Source organism: Malassezia pachydermatis (assembly GCF_001278385.1).
Source record: "Malassezia pachydermatis strain CBS 1879 chromosome Unknown scaffold2, whole genome shotgun sequence".
Taxonomy (NCBI): domain Eukaryota; kingdom Fungi; phylum Basidiomycota; class Malasseziomycetes; order Malasseziales; family Malasseziaceae; genus Malassezia; species Malassezia pachydermatis.
This window is the reverse complement of record NW_017253139.1, coordinates 90,072-106,967: the sequence shown is the minus strand read 5'-3', so window position 1 is coordinate 106,967 and position 16,896 is coordinate 90,072. Positions and strand designations below refer to the sequence as shown.

At 52.9% G+C, this 16,896-nt stretch overlaps 10 protein-coding genes across 10 annotated transcripts; 4 read left to right on the top strand and 6 right to left on the bottom strand.

Annotated features, from left to right (window-relative positions):
• Window positions 1–395: 395 nt before the first annotated feature.
• Window positions 396–1,082, bottom strand: Malapachy_2136 (hypothetical protein; the record flags this gene model as incomplete). Its single annotated transcript, XM_018136628.1, has 1 exon — window positions 396–1,082. One exon carries the CDS (start codon window positions 1,080–1,082, stop codon window positions 396–398), a length of 687 nt encoding a protein of 228 aa, XP_017993139.1.
• Window positions 1,083–1,609: 527 nt separating this feature from the next.
• On the top strand, window positions 1,610–2,896 carry Malapachy_2151 (peroxisomal assembly protein-peroxin; the record flags this gene model as incomplete). The annotated part of the gene is made up of 1 exon (XM_018136643.1): window positions 1,610–2,896. One exon carries the CDS (start codon window positions 1,610–1,612, stop codon window positions 2,894–2,896), a length of 1,287 nt encoding a protein of 428 aa, XP_017993069.1.
• A 90-nt stretch (window positions 2,897–2,986) lies between these two features.
• Window positions 2,987–4,999, bottom strand: Malapachy_2107 (heat shock protein; the record flags this gene model as incomplete). Its single annotated transcript, XM_018136599.1, has 1 exon — window positions 2,987–4,999. One exon carries the CDS (start codon window positions 4,997–4,999, stop codon window positions 2,987–2,989), a length of 2,013 nt encoding a protein of 670 aa, XP_017992981.1.
• A 226-nt stretch (window positions 5,000–5,225) lies between these two features.
• On the top strand, window positions 5,226–5,857 carry Malapachy_2153 (tho complex subunit; the record flags this gene model as incomplete). The annotated part of the gene is made up of 2 exons (XM_018136645.1): window positions 5,226–5,507; window positions 5,543–5,857. The coding sequence occupies 2 exons, from the start codon at window positions 5,226–5,228 to the stop codon at window positions 5,855–5,857; spliced, it is 597 nt and encodes a 198-aa protein (XP_017993071.1).
• Malapachy_2130 (hypothetical protein) lies at window positions 5,858–8,190 on the bottom strand (the record flags this gene model as incomplete). Its single annotated transcript, XM_018136622.1, has 4 exons — window positions 5,858–5,922; window positions 5,949–6,006; window positions 6,038–6,101; window positions 6,137–8,190. The coding sequence occupies 4 exons, from the start codon at window positions 8,188–8,190 to the stop codon at window positions 5,858–5,860; spliced, it is 2,241 nt and encodes a 746-aa protein (XP_017993145.1).
• A 321-nt stretch (window positions 8,191–8,511) lies between these two features.
• Window positions 8,512–9,992, top strand: Malapachy_2149 (fad dependent oxidoreductase; the record flags this gene model as incomplete). Its single annotated transcript, XM_018136641.1, has 4 exons — window positions 8,512–8,688; window positions 8,718–9,455; window positions 9,487–9,753; window positions 9,792–9,992. 4 exons carry the CDS (start codon window positions 8,512–8,514, stop codon window positions 9,990–9,992), a joined length of 1,383 nt encoding a protein of 460 aa, XP_017993190.1.
• A 516-nt stretch (window positions 9,993–10,508) lies between these two features.
• On the bottom strand, window positions 10,509–12,168 carry Malapachy_2110 (acyl- dehydrogenase; the record flags this gene model as incomplete). Its single annotated transcript, XM_018136602.1, has 4 exons — window positions 10,509–11,789; window positions 11,826–11,907; window positions 11,943–12,082; window positions 12,127–12,168. 4 exons carry the CDS (start codon window positions 12,166–12,168, stop codon window positions 10,509–10,511), a joined length of 1,545 nt encoding a protein of 514 aa, XP_017993052.1.
• A 221-nt stretch (window positions 12,169–12,389) lies between these two features.
• Malapachy_2080 (gtp-binding protein) lies at window positions 12,390–14,105 on the top strand (the record flags this gene model as incomplete). The annotated part of the gene is made up of 5 exons (XM_018136573.1): window positions 12,390–12,423; window positions 12,452–12,593; window positions 12,625–12,641; window positions 12,680–12,825; window positions 13,362–14,105. 5 exons carry the CDS (start codon window positions 12,390–12,392, stop codon window positions 14,103–14,105), a joined length of 1,083 nt encoding a protein of 360 aa, XP_017993289.1.
• Window positions 14,106–14,545: 440 nt separating this feature from the next.
• Malapachy_2094 (hypothetical protein) lies at window positions 14,546–14,962 on the bottom strand (the record flags this gene model as incomplete). The annotated part of the gene is made up of 1 exon (XM_018136587.1): window positions 14,546–14,962. The coding sequence occupies one exon, from the start codon at window positions 14,960–14,962 to the stop codon at window positions 14,546–14,548; it is 417 nt and encodes a 138-aa protein (XP_017993226.1).
• A 449-nt stretch (window positions 14,963–15,411) lies between these two features.
• Window positions 15,412–16,818, bottom strand: Malapachy_2065 (a g-specific adenine glycosylase; the record flags this gene model as incomplete). The annotated part of the gene is made up of 1 exon (XM_018136558.1): window positions 15,412–16,818. One exon carries the CDS (start codon window positions 16,816–16,818, stop codon window positions 15,412–15,414), a length of 1,407 nt encoding a protein of 468 aa, XP_017993023.1.
• Between the last annotated feature and the right edge of the window lie 78 nt (window positions 16,819–16,896).

Genomic DNA, 16,896 nt, shown 5'->3' with positions numbered 1-16,896 from the left:
ATGGGTGAAAATGTATATTGGCACGCTTTGAAGCGAAGGGCATCAGAGGCGTGACGTTAGAGAATCCTTTCAATAGGAGATGTTTGTGGATTGTATATGCTATCAAAAATATGACAGGTAACAATATAAGAATTGATTCCAGCATTAGAAGATTTTCAAGTGATGCTAAAATCCGGCAAATTCTCAGTAGTTATTCTTCAGCGAGAGTGCTAAGCCCTAAGTGATTCTCATAGAGCACGGGCCTCATTCGGCTTTACCCGAATCCCCGCGCCAAGTAAATAACACACAATGTTTGCCACAATTTTAGTTCAATGTATGATCTTGCTCATAGCGAATATGGAACAGAAACTAAATATCGCGCCTACTAGCTACGACAATAGAATTAAAAATCAAATTTAGATGAGAGCAGCAACGACGGCGCCAACGACACCAGCAACAACGGCCGGAACACCGCTGAAGGTGGCAGCACCGTTGGTAGCCTGCGAGGCGACCGACGAGGCACCGCCGGCAGCCGAGCTCGAGGCACCACCAGCGGCAGCACCGGCGCCCGAGCTGGAGGTAGGCTTCGACGACGACGACGACTGCTGCGACGACGACTGCGACGACGACTGCTGCGACGACGAGCTGTTGTCACCCGACGACTTCGACGACGAGTTGTTGTCACCCGACGACTTCGACGACGAGCCACCAGCAGCGCCACCAGCGGCACCACCACCGCCGCTCTGACCGTTCAAGCAGCTGTCCGAGCCAGCACCCACGGTAATAGGGGCCGAACCGTTGCAAGCACCGCTCGAGTCACAGACGTAGATAGTGAACTTCTGGCCCTGGGGAACCGACACAGGCCAGCCCGAGATCTTGGTGTCCTGAGTGTTCTGGTACTTGTCAAGGCCGTCCACCACTTCCGAGGGGTTGCCCGGAGCAGTGATACGGGGGAAGTAAGGAGCCTGACCACCCTTCCAGGTGATCTGGAGGGGCTGGCACTGGTTGGCCACAGGCGGGGTGGCAACGGTCATGCCACTGTCCTGGGCAACCACAGCGGCAGCCGAAACGATAGCGAGAGCCGAGAAGGTCTTAGCGAACATTTGTGTGATGGTAGGGGTAGGGGGAACAGATTCGCAAACAGCGCTCAATTTGAATTGTACACGGGCCGCCCGAAACACACAGCTACGGCCAGGGAGAAAAGTATTGGTGCGCCACAGTATGTCCGCTAGAATGACTCTAACCAACAAACGAGCGGACCTGCACTACAGGTGTTGACGTGGCATTTATTCGCACATCTACCCCTTAATTGGTAGGCTGAATTACGGAAATTCCTACAGTGAACTAGGGCAGAACTCTATTTATAATTACAAAAATCCAATGTAACATAAGTAAAATGACATTAATGATCTTCCCTTTCTCCAATCACGGGAGCGAATTGGAGTGGCGGTGTACCTTGAACTCTAGTGCGTAGGCTCTACCGTTGAAAGAAAGACGATGGTTTTTGTTTACCGGCGAGATACGATTGCGCTTGAATCCGTGCACTCGGCTTCACGTGCATATGTGCCGACCACGTGAGAGCAATTGAGAGGCATTGGACTTGGACACCACCGTGAACGAGTGTGGGGCTATGGATCGTGCGGAAAGGCGTCGTACGCCTGCCAGGCTAGGATACCCTCGTGCGGCACAGGCAGAGATTGTCCGTTTACACCAGAAGGATGCATATTATAGAGATCTATTCTACGAACAATTAAAGGATGTGGCAACAAACCTATTTGGATCTCGTCGAACTCACCTGTATGAAGAGGCTCTTGCACTGATCGCGAGCGTTGCGTACTTCTCGCTGAGCACACTGGGTGGTGCACAGTCACTTGGTGAAGAGTATGTGAATTCCATGATGCGGCATCGTTCTTCGGGGCGCGTTGTCAGCGTGAAGCGACGTGCTGTGTTTTTGTCCTTCTATGTGCTGGCGCCTTATGTATTGACGCGGGCCTATGGACGAGCACGTACATGGATTGTGCGGAAGGACCAGCGTATAACGCAGCAACGTCAACGAGCGGAGCTACAGGCCCGTATGGCCGAAGCCACCGGGGAGCTGGATGTAGCAGCTCTCACGCAACGGCGATCTTGGAAAGATCGAGTGGAGGACAGCATCCAATGGCTCGCCGCGACACTGCCAGGCTCGCATGTGCTTAGTGCGTCGGATGGCTGGTTGGCCTATGCATCAGCAGCACAGCTGGCCGTCTTTTATTTATGGGGACGCTACTATACCATTGCCCACCGCCTTGCGAAGGTGGACTACATCTATGCGAGTGCACGTCGTCCCGGGTCCAAGCCATTATCGTACGAAGTGTTAGGTGTGTTGTTGGCCATCCAGTTGATTGTCAAGGCTAGCATGTCACTTCATCGTACGTGGACACAAGCCCAAGAAGCGCAAAAGGAAATGCTCGAGGGATCCGATGCCATGAAGGCAGCGCCTACCGCTAGTCGTCCTGCCCAGGCCGTGCAGTTGGATCATACCTTTATCAAGCCCGGCGATGAAAATTCCTTGTCGCAAGGCGCCACGCTCTCTGCAACCTCTGTACCACTGCAGTACCCTGACGCAGATGTGCCTGTTACACCTGATCGTCTTGGTATGGGCCCCATCAAAACGGCTGCCGACCAAGAGCGTTGGGATGCCATGCAAGCGTCTGTACGCGCAAAGACGACACAGCTCGAAGCCATTGCCGAGGATGTATTGCGCTGCACTTTGTGCATGGACCGACGGGCGCCAGAGCAGGGCACAAGTGCTGTAACAGAGTGTGGACATGTGTTCTGCTGGGACTGTATTACGGAATGGGCGAAGGAGAAGGCCGAATGCCCCCTTTGCCGTCAATCATTACAGTGTGCCCGACTGATCCCCATATATAATCTGTAACATAGAAAGTATCAACTCAACTGCACACATCTGGATTTGTTTTGTAGCGCCACGCAAACACTACCTATGACCAACGCGTGTTCTCTACGATTACAGCTCATCGTGGTAGTTGAGCGGCTCATCGGAGCCAGCGCCACTACCCTGGTACACCTTGGCGGTGATCGGCGCTACAGCCGCCTGAAGCTCGCTGAACTGCTCTTCAATGTCCTGCGCCTCAGCGTTTTCGGCGTTCTCCTCCATCCAGGTCTCAGCCTCCTTGATATGCTGCTGGATGGTCTCCTTGTCGTCGTCATCGAGCTTACCGCCCAGACCCTCCTTGTCGGTGATCTGGTTGCGCAGCGTACCGATGAAGTTCTGCAGCGCGTTGATGGCCTCTACACGCTTGCGAATAGCCTCGTCCTGCTCAGCGAACTCCTCGGCCTCAGCGACCATGCGGTCGATTTCCTCCTTCGAGAGACGGCCCTTGTCATTGGTGATGGTAATCGACTCACTGCGACCTGTGCCCTTGTCGGCAGCCGAGACCTTCATGATACCATTGGCATCGATCTCAAACGTGACCTCAATCTGAGGCACACCACGGGGCGCCGGCGGAATGTTGTTCAGCTCAAAGGTGCCGAGAAGGCTGTTGTCCTTGGTCATCGAACGCTCACCCTCGTACACCTGGATGAGCACCGTGTTCTGGTTGTCCGCCGCCGTGCTGAAGATCTGGCTCTTCTTGGTCGGCACCACAGTGTTACGCGGAATCAGCTTGGTCATCACTCCACCGGTCGTCTCAATACCGAGCGTCAGCGGGTTGACGTCAATCAGAACCACACCGCCCAGCGACTCGTCACCGGAAAGCACACCGCCCTGGACGGCGGCACCCCAGGCGACAGCTTCGTCAGGGTTGATACCCTTCGAGGGCTCCTTGCCGTTGAAGAACTCCTTGAGCATCTGCTGCACCTTCGGGATACGTGTCGAACCACCAACCAGTACTACATCGTCAATCTCGTCCTTCTTCACACCAGCGTCCTTAAGCACCTGCTCCACAGGCTTAAGCGTACGACGGAACAGGTCCACGTTCAGCTCCTCAAACTTGGCACGCGTCAGCGTCTCCGAGAGGTCCTTGCCATCGAAGAAGCTCTCAATCTCAATCTTGGTGCTCATCTGGCTCGACAGCGTACGCTTCGCACGCTCGACCTCACGCTTGAGCTTACCAACACTGCGCTTGTTGCCCGAGGCATCCACGCCCTCCTTCTTCTTGAACTGCTTGAGGATGTACTCCGAAACACGGTTGTCAAAGTCCTCACCACCCAGGTGCGTGTCACCCGCGGTAGCCAGCACCTCAAACACACCCGAGTCAATCGAGAGAAGCGACACATCGAACGTACCACCACCCAGGTCGTACACGATGATCTGCGACTCACCCTCCTTCTTGTCCAGACCGTAGGCAATGGCCGCGGCAGTAGGCTCGTTAACAATACGGAGCACCTCGAGACCGGCAATGGTACCGGCATCCTTGGTAGCGGTACGCTGCGCATCGTTGAAGTACGCAGGCACCGTCACCACAGCATGCGTCACCTTGTGGCCAAGGTACGCCTCCGCAGTCTCCTTCATCTTTTGCAGCACCATAGCGCTGATCTCCTCCGGCGTAAACACCTTGTTCTCACCACGAACAGCGACCTTGATCGCAGGCTTGCCGTTCTTCTCCACGAGCTTGAACGGGAAGTGCTTCAGGTCCTTCTTCACATCCGACTCGCCCCACTTGCGGCCGATCAGACGCTTCGCATCGAAGATCGTGTTCTCCGGGTTCTGTGCAGCCTGGTTCTTCGCAGCATCACCAATCAGACGCTCGTCGTCCTTCGTGAAAGCCACATACGACGGCGTAATACGGTTACCCTGGTCGTTCGCGATAATCTCTACACGGCCCTGACGTTGGACACCCACACACGAATAGGTCGTACCCAAGTCAATACCGATCACTGTACCATATTCACTACGCTTGTCCTGCGCAGCCACACCGGTACCACCGTACGGCGTAGACGACAGGAACAGCGACACAGACAGAAGCGAAAAGAGCGCGAACACTACGCTCAGCAGTGTTGGCTTCGCTGATGCAATCATCTTGAAGTGGGAGAAAGCGGCGAAGACCCCCGGTGGCTCTCAATAAATACGCCCGCGCGGCCGGCGGCTTCCACGTTGGCATTGCGAAGCTCTGTGTTGGCCCTACGTAATCTTCCACTTTCCACCGTGTTCGACTTCCCGCCACGTGAATATGCTTAGGTAAGTGATGTGGGGAAGGCGCAGGAACCTCGCCCTAGGTGATGACCGTCCGACGTACGAGGAGGCTATGGCATCCTCACGGTTGTGGCAGCAATCGTTGTCGCAGCTACGTGGTCAGTCCACACACGTAGCGCGGCGTAAATATACCCCGTACGAAAAGCCGTGGACCCACGATAAATTTGACGAACACCAGGACGGCCAGGCACGCCGTCACGCACGGCCTTCACGACCTGCCTCCTCGCATGGTATCAAAGTCGTGCTGCGACAGGTCCATTACGAAGTAGCTCCTGACCGTATTCGATCTCTTCTTGTGGGTATAGCCCCCCTTGTGAAAGGCCCTTCCATACAGGTACGTCGATGTGGACCCGTTCTCTTACCTACCAGTACGATGCAGCAGGTCGGCCCACAGGCCAAGTTACAGCGTGGTTCAGGAACGAGGCTGATGCACAAAAAGTGCAGCAACAACTGCATGGCATGACGTTTCATGATCAAGTTCTCGATGTGTCTGTCTCTCTTGAGCCGACCACCAACTCGTCACTCGCTGCGCGCCTGGCACCGTTGCCTTCTGAGGCACGACCTAAAAAACCACGACGTACAAAAAAATCGGCACCGACATCGCGGCCGGCCTTATCGGCGGCCGACCTCGATGCCGAATTGGATGCGTTTATGAATACATCATCGATGACTACAGAGCTATAATTAATACGCCATATCTTCATACTGCAATGCATCTTCGCGATCACGCCGTTTTTTCACGAGCCCATCTGTTGTTAGTCATCCATATACATACATTCACGGGAAATGTTCGTCGAAGTGACCCACCCGTCTTGCGGGAACAGTTCCACGAGCTAGCTGTGAGAAAAGTGGCTTGGTACGTACACGTTTGTACAACGACTTGCGTGCATTGATTTCACTGTACGTCTCCGGTGAATTTTCCAATTTTCTAGGGTTGCGTTAGCCGACGATATCACCACATACAGTTTTTCGTTGCGAATTTCACTCATAGCATTCTCCACCGTAACAATGGTAAACAATTCATCACGCATATCATCGCTCCAACGGAATCGCTTCACGAGGTCATCGGTCTCCAGCAGGCGCGAATCCTCGCCGGCACCATTTTCATTCACTTCGTCGTCGACACCACCATCCGTGTTATCCTTGCCTTCGACACCGCGTTCCAGACAAAGCGCTTCATACTCGGCGACCTGTGCAGGAAAACTCTCTTGAATTAGCCGGCCAAGCTTTTCAAAGTGCTCCTCCTGCAACTCTTTAAAATACGCCATATGCTTGTGAAAAAACTCACGCTTGGTGAGCTTCATCATCGTGAACCGATTGTATGGGAAAATAGACGGAAGGTAATTAAAAAAGTTCTCATTGTACTCATCCAGCTCCACAGCCAGCTTGGCCGTTTCGATCAACGGGGGTTTAAGTTCTGGCGGGAACTTGGTCTTTACAGCGAAGCTAGCTTGACTCACCAGGGTTTTCAAATGGTCAAACATCGCTTGCAGTTGAGGGTGAACTGGGCGTGTGGGATATTTGTTCTTCTTCTTGTCATTGCCCTCCTTCTGACTGGGCGCAGGGGCCATAGTGGCTAACTCGGTCAGTGGTGCTTCGGCTGATGGCGCGGACGTGGTAGCCAAAGTGCTGGGTGTCTCTGCCGATGATATCGTTGTCGCTTTAGGCACCGACTCGGTGGGCGCGGACGTAGGGTTGGGCACGGCTGCAACTTGTGGCGATGGCGATTTCGGCTCTACACTACCCTCCTGTCGACGCGACGCAGCTCGCTTGGCCAGCAGCTTGTTGGTGCGACCCGCAGCCCATCCACGACTACCACTGCTGCCGATACTTGATCGGAATGCTGAGGCTGAGCGTGACGATGGAATAGCGCTCATTTTTGCACGGGCCAACTCGACCTTGCCTTGCGCGACGTAAAAGCCATCTGCTTGTGTGCGTACAATGTGCGTAGGTTCATCCACGCCCAACTCTGAGTCGTCCACAAAGGGGTCCTTGGTATCATACGAGCCAACATCGTACTCGTCCACACGACGTTTGCGTGATAAGTGCGTAGCAGGGCCTTGTGTCGGGTATTTGTGTAAGAGCTTCGCGAGTCCACCTAGATCTTTAAGTTCTTGGACAGACAGACCCAATTCACGCGTAGATTTAGCTTCATCCTGTTCCAAGTACATGGCACTGTACCACGACGTCCACTCTGGGTATTTGTTCTTGAGTTGTTTGACAGCCAGCTTGGGAATATTGTAGATATACTCACTTTTGCCCTTCCCCTCTTTATGCAAAGGGAATGAAAGGCGAATAGTAGGCCGTGGTGGTGCGGGCATAGACAATGGATCCACAGGGCTGGGGCTTCGTGCCCGTTTGCGTGACTGGGAGGCTTGTGGCATTTCCTCTTTATCTATAGCGTTCGCCTCATCCTCGGGAAGAGAAGATGTGCTGGCAGTGTTGCTTTGTTGTGTGGTTGTGAGGGTGGCTCGTTTTGGTTCCTTGCCCTTTGGTACTAATGTGGGCGTTTCCGAGGTCGACGGTGCAGGACGTCCGATGATCTTCTCCGCATCTGTGCCCTTGGATGTCGTGGGCCGCTCAGGTTCACTACCAGACGGAGTGTTCTTTTCTGAAACGATCTTGTCCGTAGAGGATCCGAGAGAGGTGGCTGTGCTGGTCGCAGGCTCATCGGCCTTGGATGTCACGGCCTCATCTTCTGCAGGAGGCACTACAGCGGCAGGATGCTCCGCCTCTGGAATAGGAGGCGATGGATTCTTCGTACTCTCTGTTCTTGGATGGGTAGAAGGCAAAGGTGCTGGTGCAGTAAGGGAAAAGCCAGTGGTGGTAGCCGTAGAAGGGGCGGAGGTATTTGGTCTTTGGGTAGACGAGACTTCAACGACACGTACGTCGTCTAACAGTACAGGGTCCTCCGGCTCCGACATACCCATGATAAGCTCCTGGGTGGTTACACCTCTCTCGTCCAGAGCAGAGGATGGTGAGCGTGGTGGGCTACCCTGAGCGGCGTCGTTGTCCATACCCCCTCGACAACGCGTCGAAACACTTGTCTAGCTACACGCACGCAACGCTGGTCGTGTTAAAATTACAGAAATACACTGGGTGATAAGGGACCCCGTGCGCGTGGGGTGGTGCTTAAATGAGGGGTCAGCGTGAAATTTTCATTGGGGCCTGCATGTCACCAGATTTAGCGCCGAGACATGACTCAATAAAAGGAGGCAACACTTTTGCGCAATAATAGTCAGAAGATTGTGGCCGTTCGGACAAAGGCCGTTTGGGAAGTAGGACGCACATAACTATCGTCTTGTTCTTCTACCACTACTTTTGTATTTGGCATTGATATGAGCGCATTCAGCCACGTCTTAATCATTGGAGCTGGTACATTCGGTGCGACCACAGCTTTGGAACTGGCGCGCTTGGGGCACCAGGTGACGATTGTGGATCGCTCGGCAGATGGCCATGCATCTGGTAATGCAGCTTCGAATGACTTGAACAAAATTATTCGGTCAGACTATGGCGTACGTACTAATGCTTGCTTACACTCTAGGACCAATTGTACCGTGATCTCGGCAAGAAATGCATAGCGCTGTGGCGCTCAGATCCGCTGTATGCCCCCTTTTACCATGAGGTGGGCATTATTTTCCGCTCGGGCATGCCAACAGGCCCCCACTCGGTATGGATCAAAGAAGGCGTGAATTTTGCAGGTCAGCCTGTCATGAATGCGTACGAAGCAGCGTCCCGCGAAACGCGTCCGCTGGCCCGCACGATTACGTCAAATGAAGAGGCCAAGCATGCCTTCCCAGAATCCCTGCGCCCCCACCTGGGCGAAGCTTTCACGACCTTTGGTCCTGGTGCGCAGACAGGCTACTTCAATCCGCAGGCCGGCTGGGCGGAAGCGGGCAACGCGACGTTTGCTGTCCTGGATGAGGCCAAGAAGCTGGGCGTGAAAGTGGTCTCGGATGCACTCATTAGCAAACTTCTATTTACCCCAGGCTCAAACAACAAGCCCCGTGTGTGCGGTGCTATCACAAGTGATGGTCGCGAGTTCCGTGCAGATAGCGTGGTGATTGCGGCGGGCAGCTGGACGCCATCGCTCCTGGAAACATTGCAGGTGCCGCTGAAAGAAAAAGTGTTGCGTCCTTCGGCGCACTGTGTCGTTACATTCCAATTATTCCCTGAAGTGGCAGAGCTATTCCGTGGCACGCCTGTGACATTCAACATGGATTCAGGTCTGTACACGTTCGAACCGAATGCAGATGGCATTTTGAAGTGTGCCATCCACAAGGTATGTTATCAATCTTGTCTCACATGGCCAGGCTGGATCGCCGACACCGGACCCGCGTGACTACAACAGCACGGAATACCCACGTGCAGACGACCATGAATACGTTGAGGTAATGACGAAGGAGCTCATGACCATGTACCCTATCCTTCGCCTCGACGGCCCTAACCCCACAGCGAAGAGACTGTTTACACGCATCTGCTGGTACTGTGACACGGCGGACGAAAACTTCTTGATTGATTTCCACCCCGATGTGGATGGTCTTCTGGTTGCTTCAGGTGATTCAGGTCATGGCCTGAAGGTATGTGCTCATATAGGAAAGCAAGCTGACATGCCCAGTTTATGCCGATGATCGGTCGCTTGATTACATCGCGCTTGCTGCACATTGACAACAATTCGAGCATGGTACCTGATTACGGTCTTTCAGAGTACCAACGCAAAGTCTTTTCGTACCAGCACCATGTGCACGCCACCTTGCACGATGCCAAGCCCATCGACTCGATCCGTGTGGGTGGCGAAGTAGTGAAGCCGAAACTGTAAAGAAGGATAGGTTTTACGTTGATAAGTGTTCAAAATCACGTAGCGCTTTGCTGATAGTAGTAACGGACGGCTTTCCTTTGGTAGTCTTTTTAAGGGTAGACTGGTGGGTAAGTCGACTTCATGATACGCACTCGAACAGGCGGCGAGGTCGAAGTACGCCATTGCTGCATGAGTTGGTCAAGCTCGCAACGCTTCTCGTCATCGCGTGCTTTGTGGTGAAAGGAGGACTTTGACTTCTTGCTGCACCTCGGACTCGAAGAGGCATGAGTGCCCGTTGACGTTTTGCTTACGCGTTTCGACAGCGTGGATCGGCTCATGGGGGACGACAAAAATAAAAAATGCGAGAAACGAGCGATGGACCTCCTCCACATGGACAGCAGCCATGTGGTCCGCCGTAGGGCCCAACAACATGATAGGCATACATGGTTTCGCAATTCGTTCTAGAGATAGACGGTTGAGTACACAAGCTATCTATACGATGGCATAATCAGAGAGGAGAAGGCTATTTCAGCTCAATTAGAGCTTGACATCGTGAGGGAAGAAGCGGAACGACTGGCGGATACCCAGGTCGGCGAGCACCTCCTCCGTACCACCAAGAACGGCGTCATACTTGTAGTTACGGTTGTAGTTCTCGATCTTCTTGCCCATACCACTGCGAGTAAGACCACGGCCACCCATGATCTGGACTGCGTTGTCGGCAGCCTCGTGGCTAATACGCGTCGACCACGCCTTGAGCAGAGCAATCGGACCAGCAAGGAACTTGGCCTGCTGCCTGTACGACATCTTGTTCATCTGCAGCGTAATGTGCTCCAGGTATGACTGACCAGCCTCGGCCTGCGCAATAAGGAACGCAATCTTCTGGCGGATGACAGCCTGCGCAGTGAGCGGGCGGCCGGCCACCTTGCGCTGGTGGATCCAGAGCATGAGGTGCTCGCACACAGCACGCACACCACGGATGGTACCACAGCACATGACCCAGCGCTCGTGGTTGAAGTTCGAGAGAACAATCGGGATACCCATACCGTCCTCGCCAATCACGTTCTTGGCTGGCACCTTGATGTTGTTGAACATCACAAAACCGGTACCAGCGCAAGGCGAGTACGATGTGTGGATCAGACGCGTCTCCACACCGAGCGAGCGAGGAATGAGGATCACGGCGAAGCCCTCGTCGGTACGCACAGCCGTCGTGAAGTAGTCGGCAAAGTTACCGTTGGTAATCCACTTCTTAGTACCGTTTACAATGTAGTGCTGACCATCCTCAGTCTTCTTGGCGTAGGTACGCAGACCCATAACGTCGCTACCAGCAAAAGCCTCCGTAATGGCAAGAGCGATGAACTTCTCACCGTTGAACACAGGCTCCACAATCTCCTTCTTCATCTCGTCCGAACCGAAGTTGATGACAGGGGGAAGACCGATAACCATACCACCCTGAAGACCATCCATGAAACCACGGCAGCCGGTGCGAACCAGCTCCTGGGTAATAATCATTTCGTGGAAGTAGTCAAACTCCTCTGGCTTAATGTCCGCAAAGAGCTTGCGGCCATGCAGGTGCTTGCCTGGACCGAGACGCATGGCGTTGATGCCAAGCTTACCCATGAGCTGAACAAGCTCAACGTCAGGACGCTCGCCGCTAGCTTCGCACTTCTCAGCAACAGGGGTCACCTTCTCGTCCACGAACTTACGGAACTCACGCTGAAGACGACGGTGAGACTCGTTGTAGTATGGCGAAGAGAACGGCTCCACAAGCCAAGCTGGCTCAGCATATGGCACACGCGAGATTTCACCCGATTGCGGGTACTATTGGGTTAGCAACATTCATACACAGAGACGTACGTGAATCTTCGGCTCCTCGCCCTCAACTTGGCCGATACGGAGCTTCTGGTAGCGCATGAGCACTTCCATCTGGTGCAGACCACTATCAGAGTTAGAAAACATGCGTCTTATACATACAAGAAGGCCTCAGTGGCATCCTGACCGGCGATGTCCTCCATAAGAAGGACGGCCTGACCACCTGGGTGACCATCGATAAAGTCACTCAGGTCGTACACATACGAGTCGATAATGATCCAAAGATCATCCGGCTTGTTGTGCTGTATATTGTTAGCCTGGGGACTCTTGTCCGAAAACGACGTACCTTTGCAATTTCCTCACGCGAGTAACGCTTCAATTCAGGCATGATGTCTTAGGTGAAGAAAGTGCAAAATCGTGCGGGCGGAGAGACCTTTCCCCACTGGAGTGATAGCCGAGCCGAGCAATAGAGTTCCTTTCATTGGGCCAATGCATAACGTAAATCCGGCCCTACCGGCGCTCAGCCGGGCAGTGGAGGAAGAAATCGCCCTCCACAACGATAGGAGCACCATCTGCGCAGAGCTGCAAGAGCCGGATCTGCACGCAGGCATGGGGCTGCTGTCTATCATACAGAAAAACAAGTGTGCGTCAAACAGAAGCTTACCATTTAGATAAAGATCGTGAAGTTCGAATTTTATTTCTCGGCCTGGACAATGCAGGGAAAACCACCACCCTAAAACGGCTCCTGCATGAGCCCATAGATACCATTAGTCCAACTTTTGGCTTTTCCATCCGAACACTGGTACGAAAAGGGTACGTGAGATTATATGTTTCTGACCATCAGGTTTACAGTAAATATTTGTACGACACAGCATGGTGTGAGCAAGCTAACATAGTAGGGGATGTGGGCGGACAACGTACCCTTCGCCCATACTGGCGGAACTACTTTGAAAAGACCGATGGTGTGGTCTGGGTCGTGGATAGCTGTGACTTGAGCCGCATGGAAGACTGCCGCACTGAGCTATGGAAACTACTGCATGAAGATGTACGTGACTGGCATAGTGTATCTGACAGACACAAGCGCTTAGCAGGAGCCAGTCTTCTCGTCTTCGCTAATAAACAAGATGTGCAGGGTGCGCAGACAACCGATGCTATTCGTAAAGTAAGACTATTCGTCCCGAACGTCATACTAACTCTATACCAGTCTTTACGGTTAGATGATATTCAATCCCATTCATGGCGCATCCAAGCTTCAAGCGCAGTACAGGGTCTTAACGTAGATGCAGGCATGGATTGGCTGTTAGACGATATTTCATCGCGTCTATACTACTACAAAGAGCCAGTGCCATCAATAGCAGACAAACACCGTGCATCGTAGCTTCGTATTGTGGAGGTCACGAGATGGGACGTGAGCGCCGCGCACTGTCGTCAAGCTGCGTATTCCATTCGATTTTGCGTTGCCACGCTGAGAAAGCTGCCATGACCATCCGGGCAGCTTTGATCATCAATAATTATGGTCGTCCACGTATGACCAAGTTCTATTCTCAACTACCTACGGACCGCCAACAAGCTCTGATTCAGCTGATCTTTCAACTTGTGAGTCGTAGAGACGATGCGACGGTTTGCAACTTCTTAGACGCCCCTGAATTGACACCCCTTCTCCCACCACCTGTGAACGACGCATGGTCGAAACTCAAAAGTCACAAAAGTACAAACTCTAGCCAAGATGAAGAAGTGACAAGTGATGACGATGATGATACAGATTACTGGATTCATTACGATGCGATAGAATCCAATGCACAACGCCAAAGTGTTACACATCGCTGGCGGCCTGATGACGAGCTACGCGTCATCTACCGTCACTATGCCACGCTATACTTTGTTCTTGTGGTGGATCAAAGTGAAAGTGAGCTGGGGATTTTGGATCTTATTCAGGTTATAGTGGAAGCGCTGGACCGGAGCTTTGAGAACGTATGTGAGCTGGATCTGATCTTCCATTTTGATGAAGTCCATGCAGTGGTAGACCAGATCATTCAAGGTGGACTTGTTCTGGAAACCAACATCGAAAAAATTGCTGAGGCTACTAACATGGTTCGGCAAGCGCGCAAGGCGTCTGCCCAAGGCTCTACAGGTGCTATGGCTGCCTTTACAGCAGCGCAGAATGCCTCGTCATATTTGGCTCCGCAGTGGAACAACGTGTCACTGAGTAGCATTGCAGAACGAGGAAGTGATGCGCTTAGTGCGCTGCAGCAGTTTGGTGGACAGTACTGGAGTTCAGTCGGGAGTGGCTCAGCACGAACGACTATGCGATCTCCATTCTTGTAGCGAATTTCTAGATACCCAACACCAATGCACACACAAAACCAGAAATATGGGAAACAGACAAGAATAAATAACATTTCAAACAAAGAGGCACCATGGATGACCAGCATCCATGAAGCAGCAGAAATGAATACTTAACTAATATATGCGAAAGAGGGATGAAATGTCATCAGGCGAATAGGAAGAAAAAGGTCAGAAAGAATAAAATCAACCGGTAACCCTCCCGGTTAAATATTCACAGGTATCATTGTCTAATTGTCGACAGGCGAGCCAGGCCCGTAAAGGCCTTGGCCCATCAACGTTTGTCAACTTTCACTCATTGCACAACATTCACAAATGAGACGTGAGATAGCCGCATGCAATCATTGAGACCGTCTCAAAATAACCATAACTCAAAACACCCAAATAGAAAAAGTGCGTTCGCAGATAAGCGACTAATGCACTCAGATGAACTCGTAGTCTACACCAGTGAGGACACCGGCGTCGAGGTCAGCAAAGTTCTGGAAGAGACCACGGGTAGCGTCAAAGTGACCGTACTCGCAGCCATCACAGTAGTCACGAACCACGGCCTCGGCCGTCTTTCCCTGGTAGTGGAAGCGAACACGCTGATTGCAGCGGCCAGTGTTCCCATCCGCAGGGACAGCCACAACGTGGTCACTGTCCGAGGGAGCGGAGCCACCGCAAGCCGGGGCGCTAAGCATACCGCCACCGTACCAGGTCATCTTGCCGTTACCACGGCGCTTCTCCAGACCGTTCTCAGCCTGCACGCGAGCCTTCAGCTCGTGAGCACGCTCAGGAGCGGCCGAGACAACGCCGGCCACAAGGACAGCAGCAACAGTGAAAAGAGTCGAGAACTTCATAGTTAATATTTGGGTTGATGGTAGAAATGTGTCTTAACACGACCAGTCGTGAATGTGAGTTAGGGTAGAGGAGGGGGGACCTGTGACGAAGTCGAAGGGAGGTTGAGAAAGCAGAAGTGTTTGCCCCCCGCCTTTTTATCCAAAATAGGCTTTTCGCACGTCTTTACAGACCCGATTGCTTTTTACCAACACGGCATGCAGTATAGCCGTGCAAGCAATGTTGCTTTGAGTTCATTCGTAATGCTTCGGAGCGCGTACGCCAATTAGCTGAGCGAATCATTGTGGAGAAATACGGTCATGACATGTGTATATACCCGCTGTTATGATATTAATGGGCAATCTCCCGCGTTCTATGCATTCTTATGCTGCTTTGACCTCCACATGCCAATGGCTTAGCTGGACTGCAGCCAACGTTGCATAGCATAGAGCACAGGTCGTTCAATAATGCACTATTGACATGGCTCATCAGTAGGAACCAGAGACCAACACCGCCGCAGACCTGTGCCCATCGAAGCAGCCTCTACCCCGCCAGTTGTCTGCCACTGCAATCGACTGATGTCGATGTCAGATGCTCCCGATGCTGCATGACATGTCACATCCACAAGCACAGCGTACATGAGCCAATGCAAATGACTGAATTCATGGCGCACTGTGCCAAGGGACTGGATTCTGTTCACTTGCAGTGTCATGTAGGGTGAATCGCCCGCTGTTGGCGGCGGAATTGCCAGGGTCTGTATGTAGGCGTTAGCCAAGGCGGATACGTCTTTATCTTCATCATGATTGAGCGTCGTTGTTGGAAATTCCCATAGACTTGCTAGCAATCCTTGATCGGGCCGTTTCACGAGAAGGTACCGAGGTGTTTTGCCTGTCGTTCGAACGATGCATACCAGCCGATGCTCTGTTCGTGGCGCTTGCTTGGGTATGCGCATTGGGAACAGTTGTGCATATTTGATGGCCGATGCCATTTTTGCCCTGGCCTTTTTGGGTTCCGCTGTCTTCATAGTAGTCCCCATTAGGGTCATTTGCTGCAGCTTTTTCTTACGAGGGGGGGAGGAGGGTGGTGGGTCGTCGGCGTCGTCACCAGCATCTGCAGGGTCAGGTAGCGGTTGGCATATTGTACATAGATCCTCGATGTCTCTTTCTGCTCGTGCGCTAGAGGTGCCTTTTTTTTCGTACACTTGACCTTCAATGTAGGCTGCGCAGGTAGCCTGGATAGGGCATGTTTCGCAGCCTGGGTTCGTGGGGGTACAATGCGTGCTTCCCAGTTCCATCAAGCCTTGGTTCCAGCGTCCTGGTACGCCACTTGGCCGGTCTGGCGACACTGCTTCCACCAGCATGCGTGCGAGCTCCCATTGTAAATCAGTTGTACTTTTTGCACGAGGATCTGCGTACAGTCCAGCTTGTCGGCATAACACGCGAGCTATGTTGCCATCTAGGATAGGAGTAGCGTGGCCAAACACGATAGAGGAAATAGCGCCAGCAGTGTAGGGCCCAACTCCAGGGATATGCTTAGACAGCTCAGAGGCGTATTCGGGCAACTGTCCTTGTAGTTCGGAATCATTCATGACCTTTTGAGCCGCTTCGTGGATCCGACGAGCACGGCCATAGTAACCCAGACCGCGCCATGCACTCAGCACGTCGTCAACCGAGGCATGCGCAAGTGCCTCAATCGTAGGCCATTTGTCCATCCATGCCAACCAGTACTTGCGCACAGTCTCTACGCGCGTTTGCTGCAGCATGATTTCAGAGATCCATACCTCGTACGCTCGGCGCTGCAGATCCTGTCGACCCTCTCCTCCTCCTCCTTTTTTAGCTTCCGGCTCGGCTAGATCGATCCATGGCTTTCGCCAGGGCATATCACGGTCATGCTGCGTTCCATCGAACCACGCCAGAAGTTTGTCAGCAATATCAGGCCGGTCGAGTAAATAAGGGCG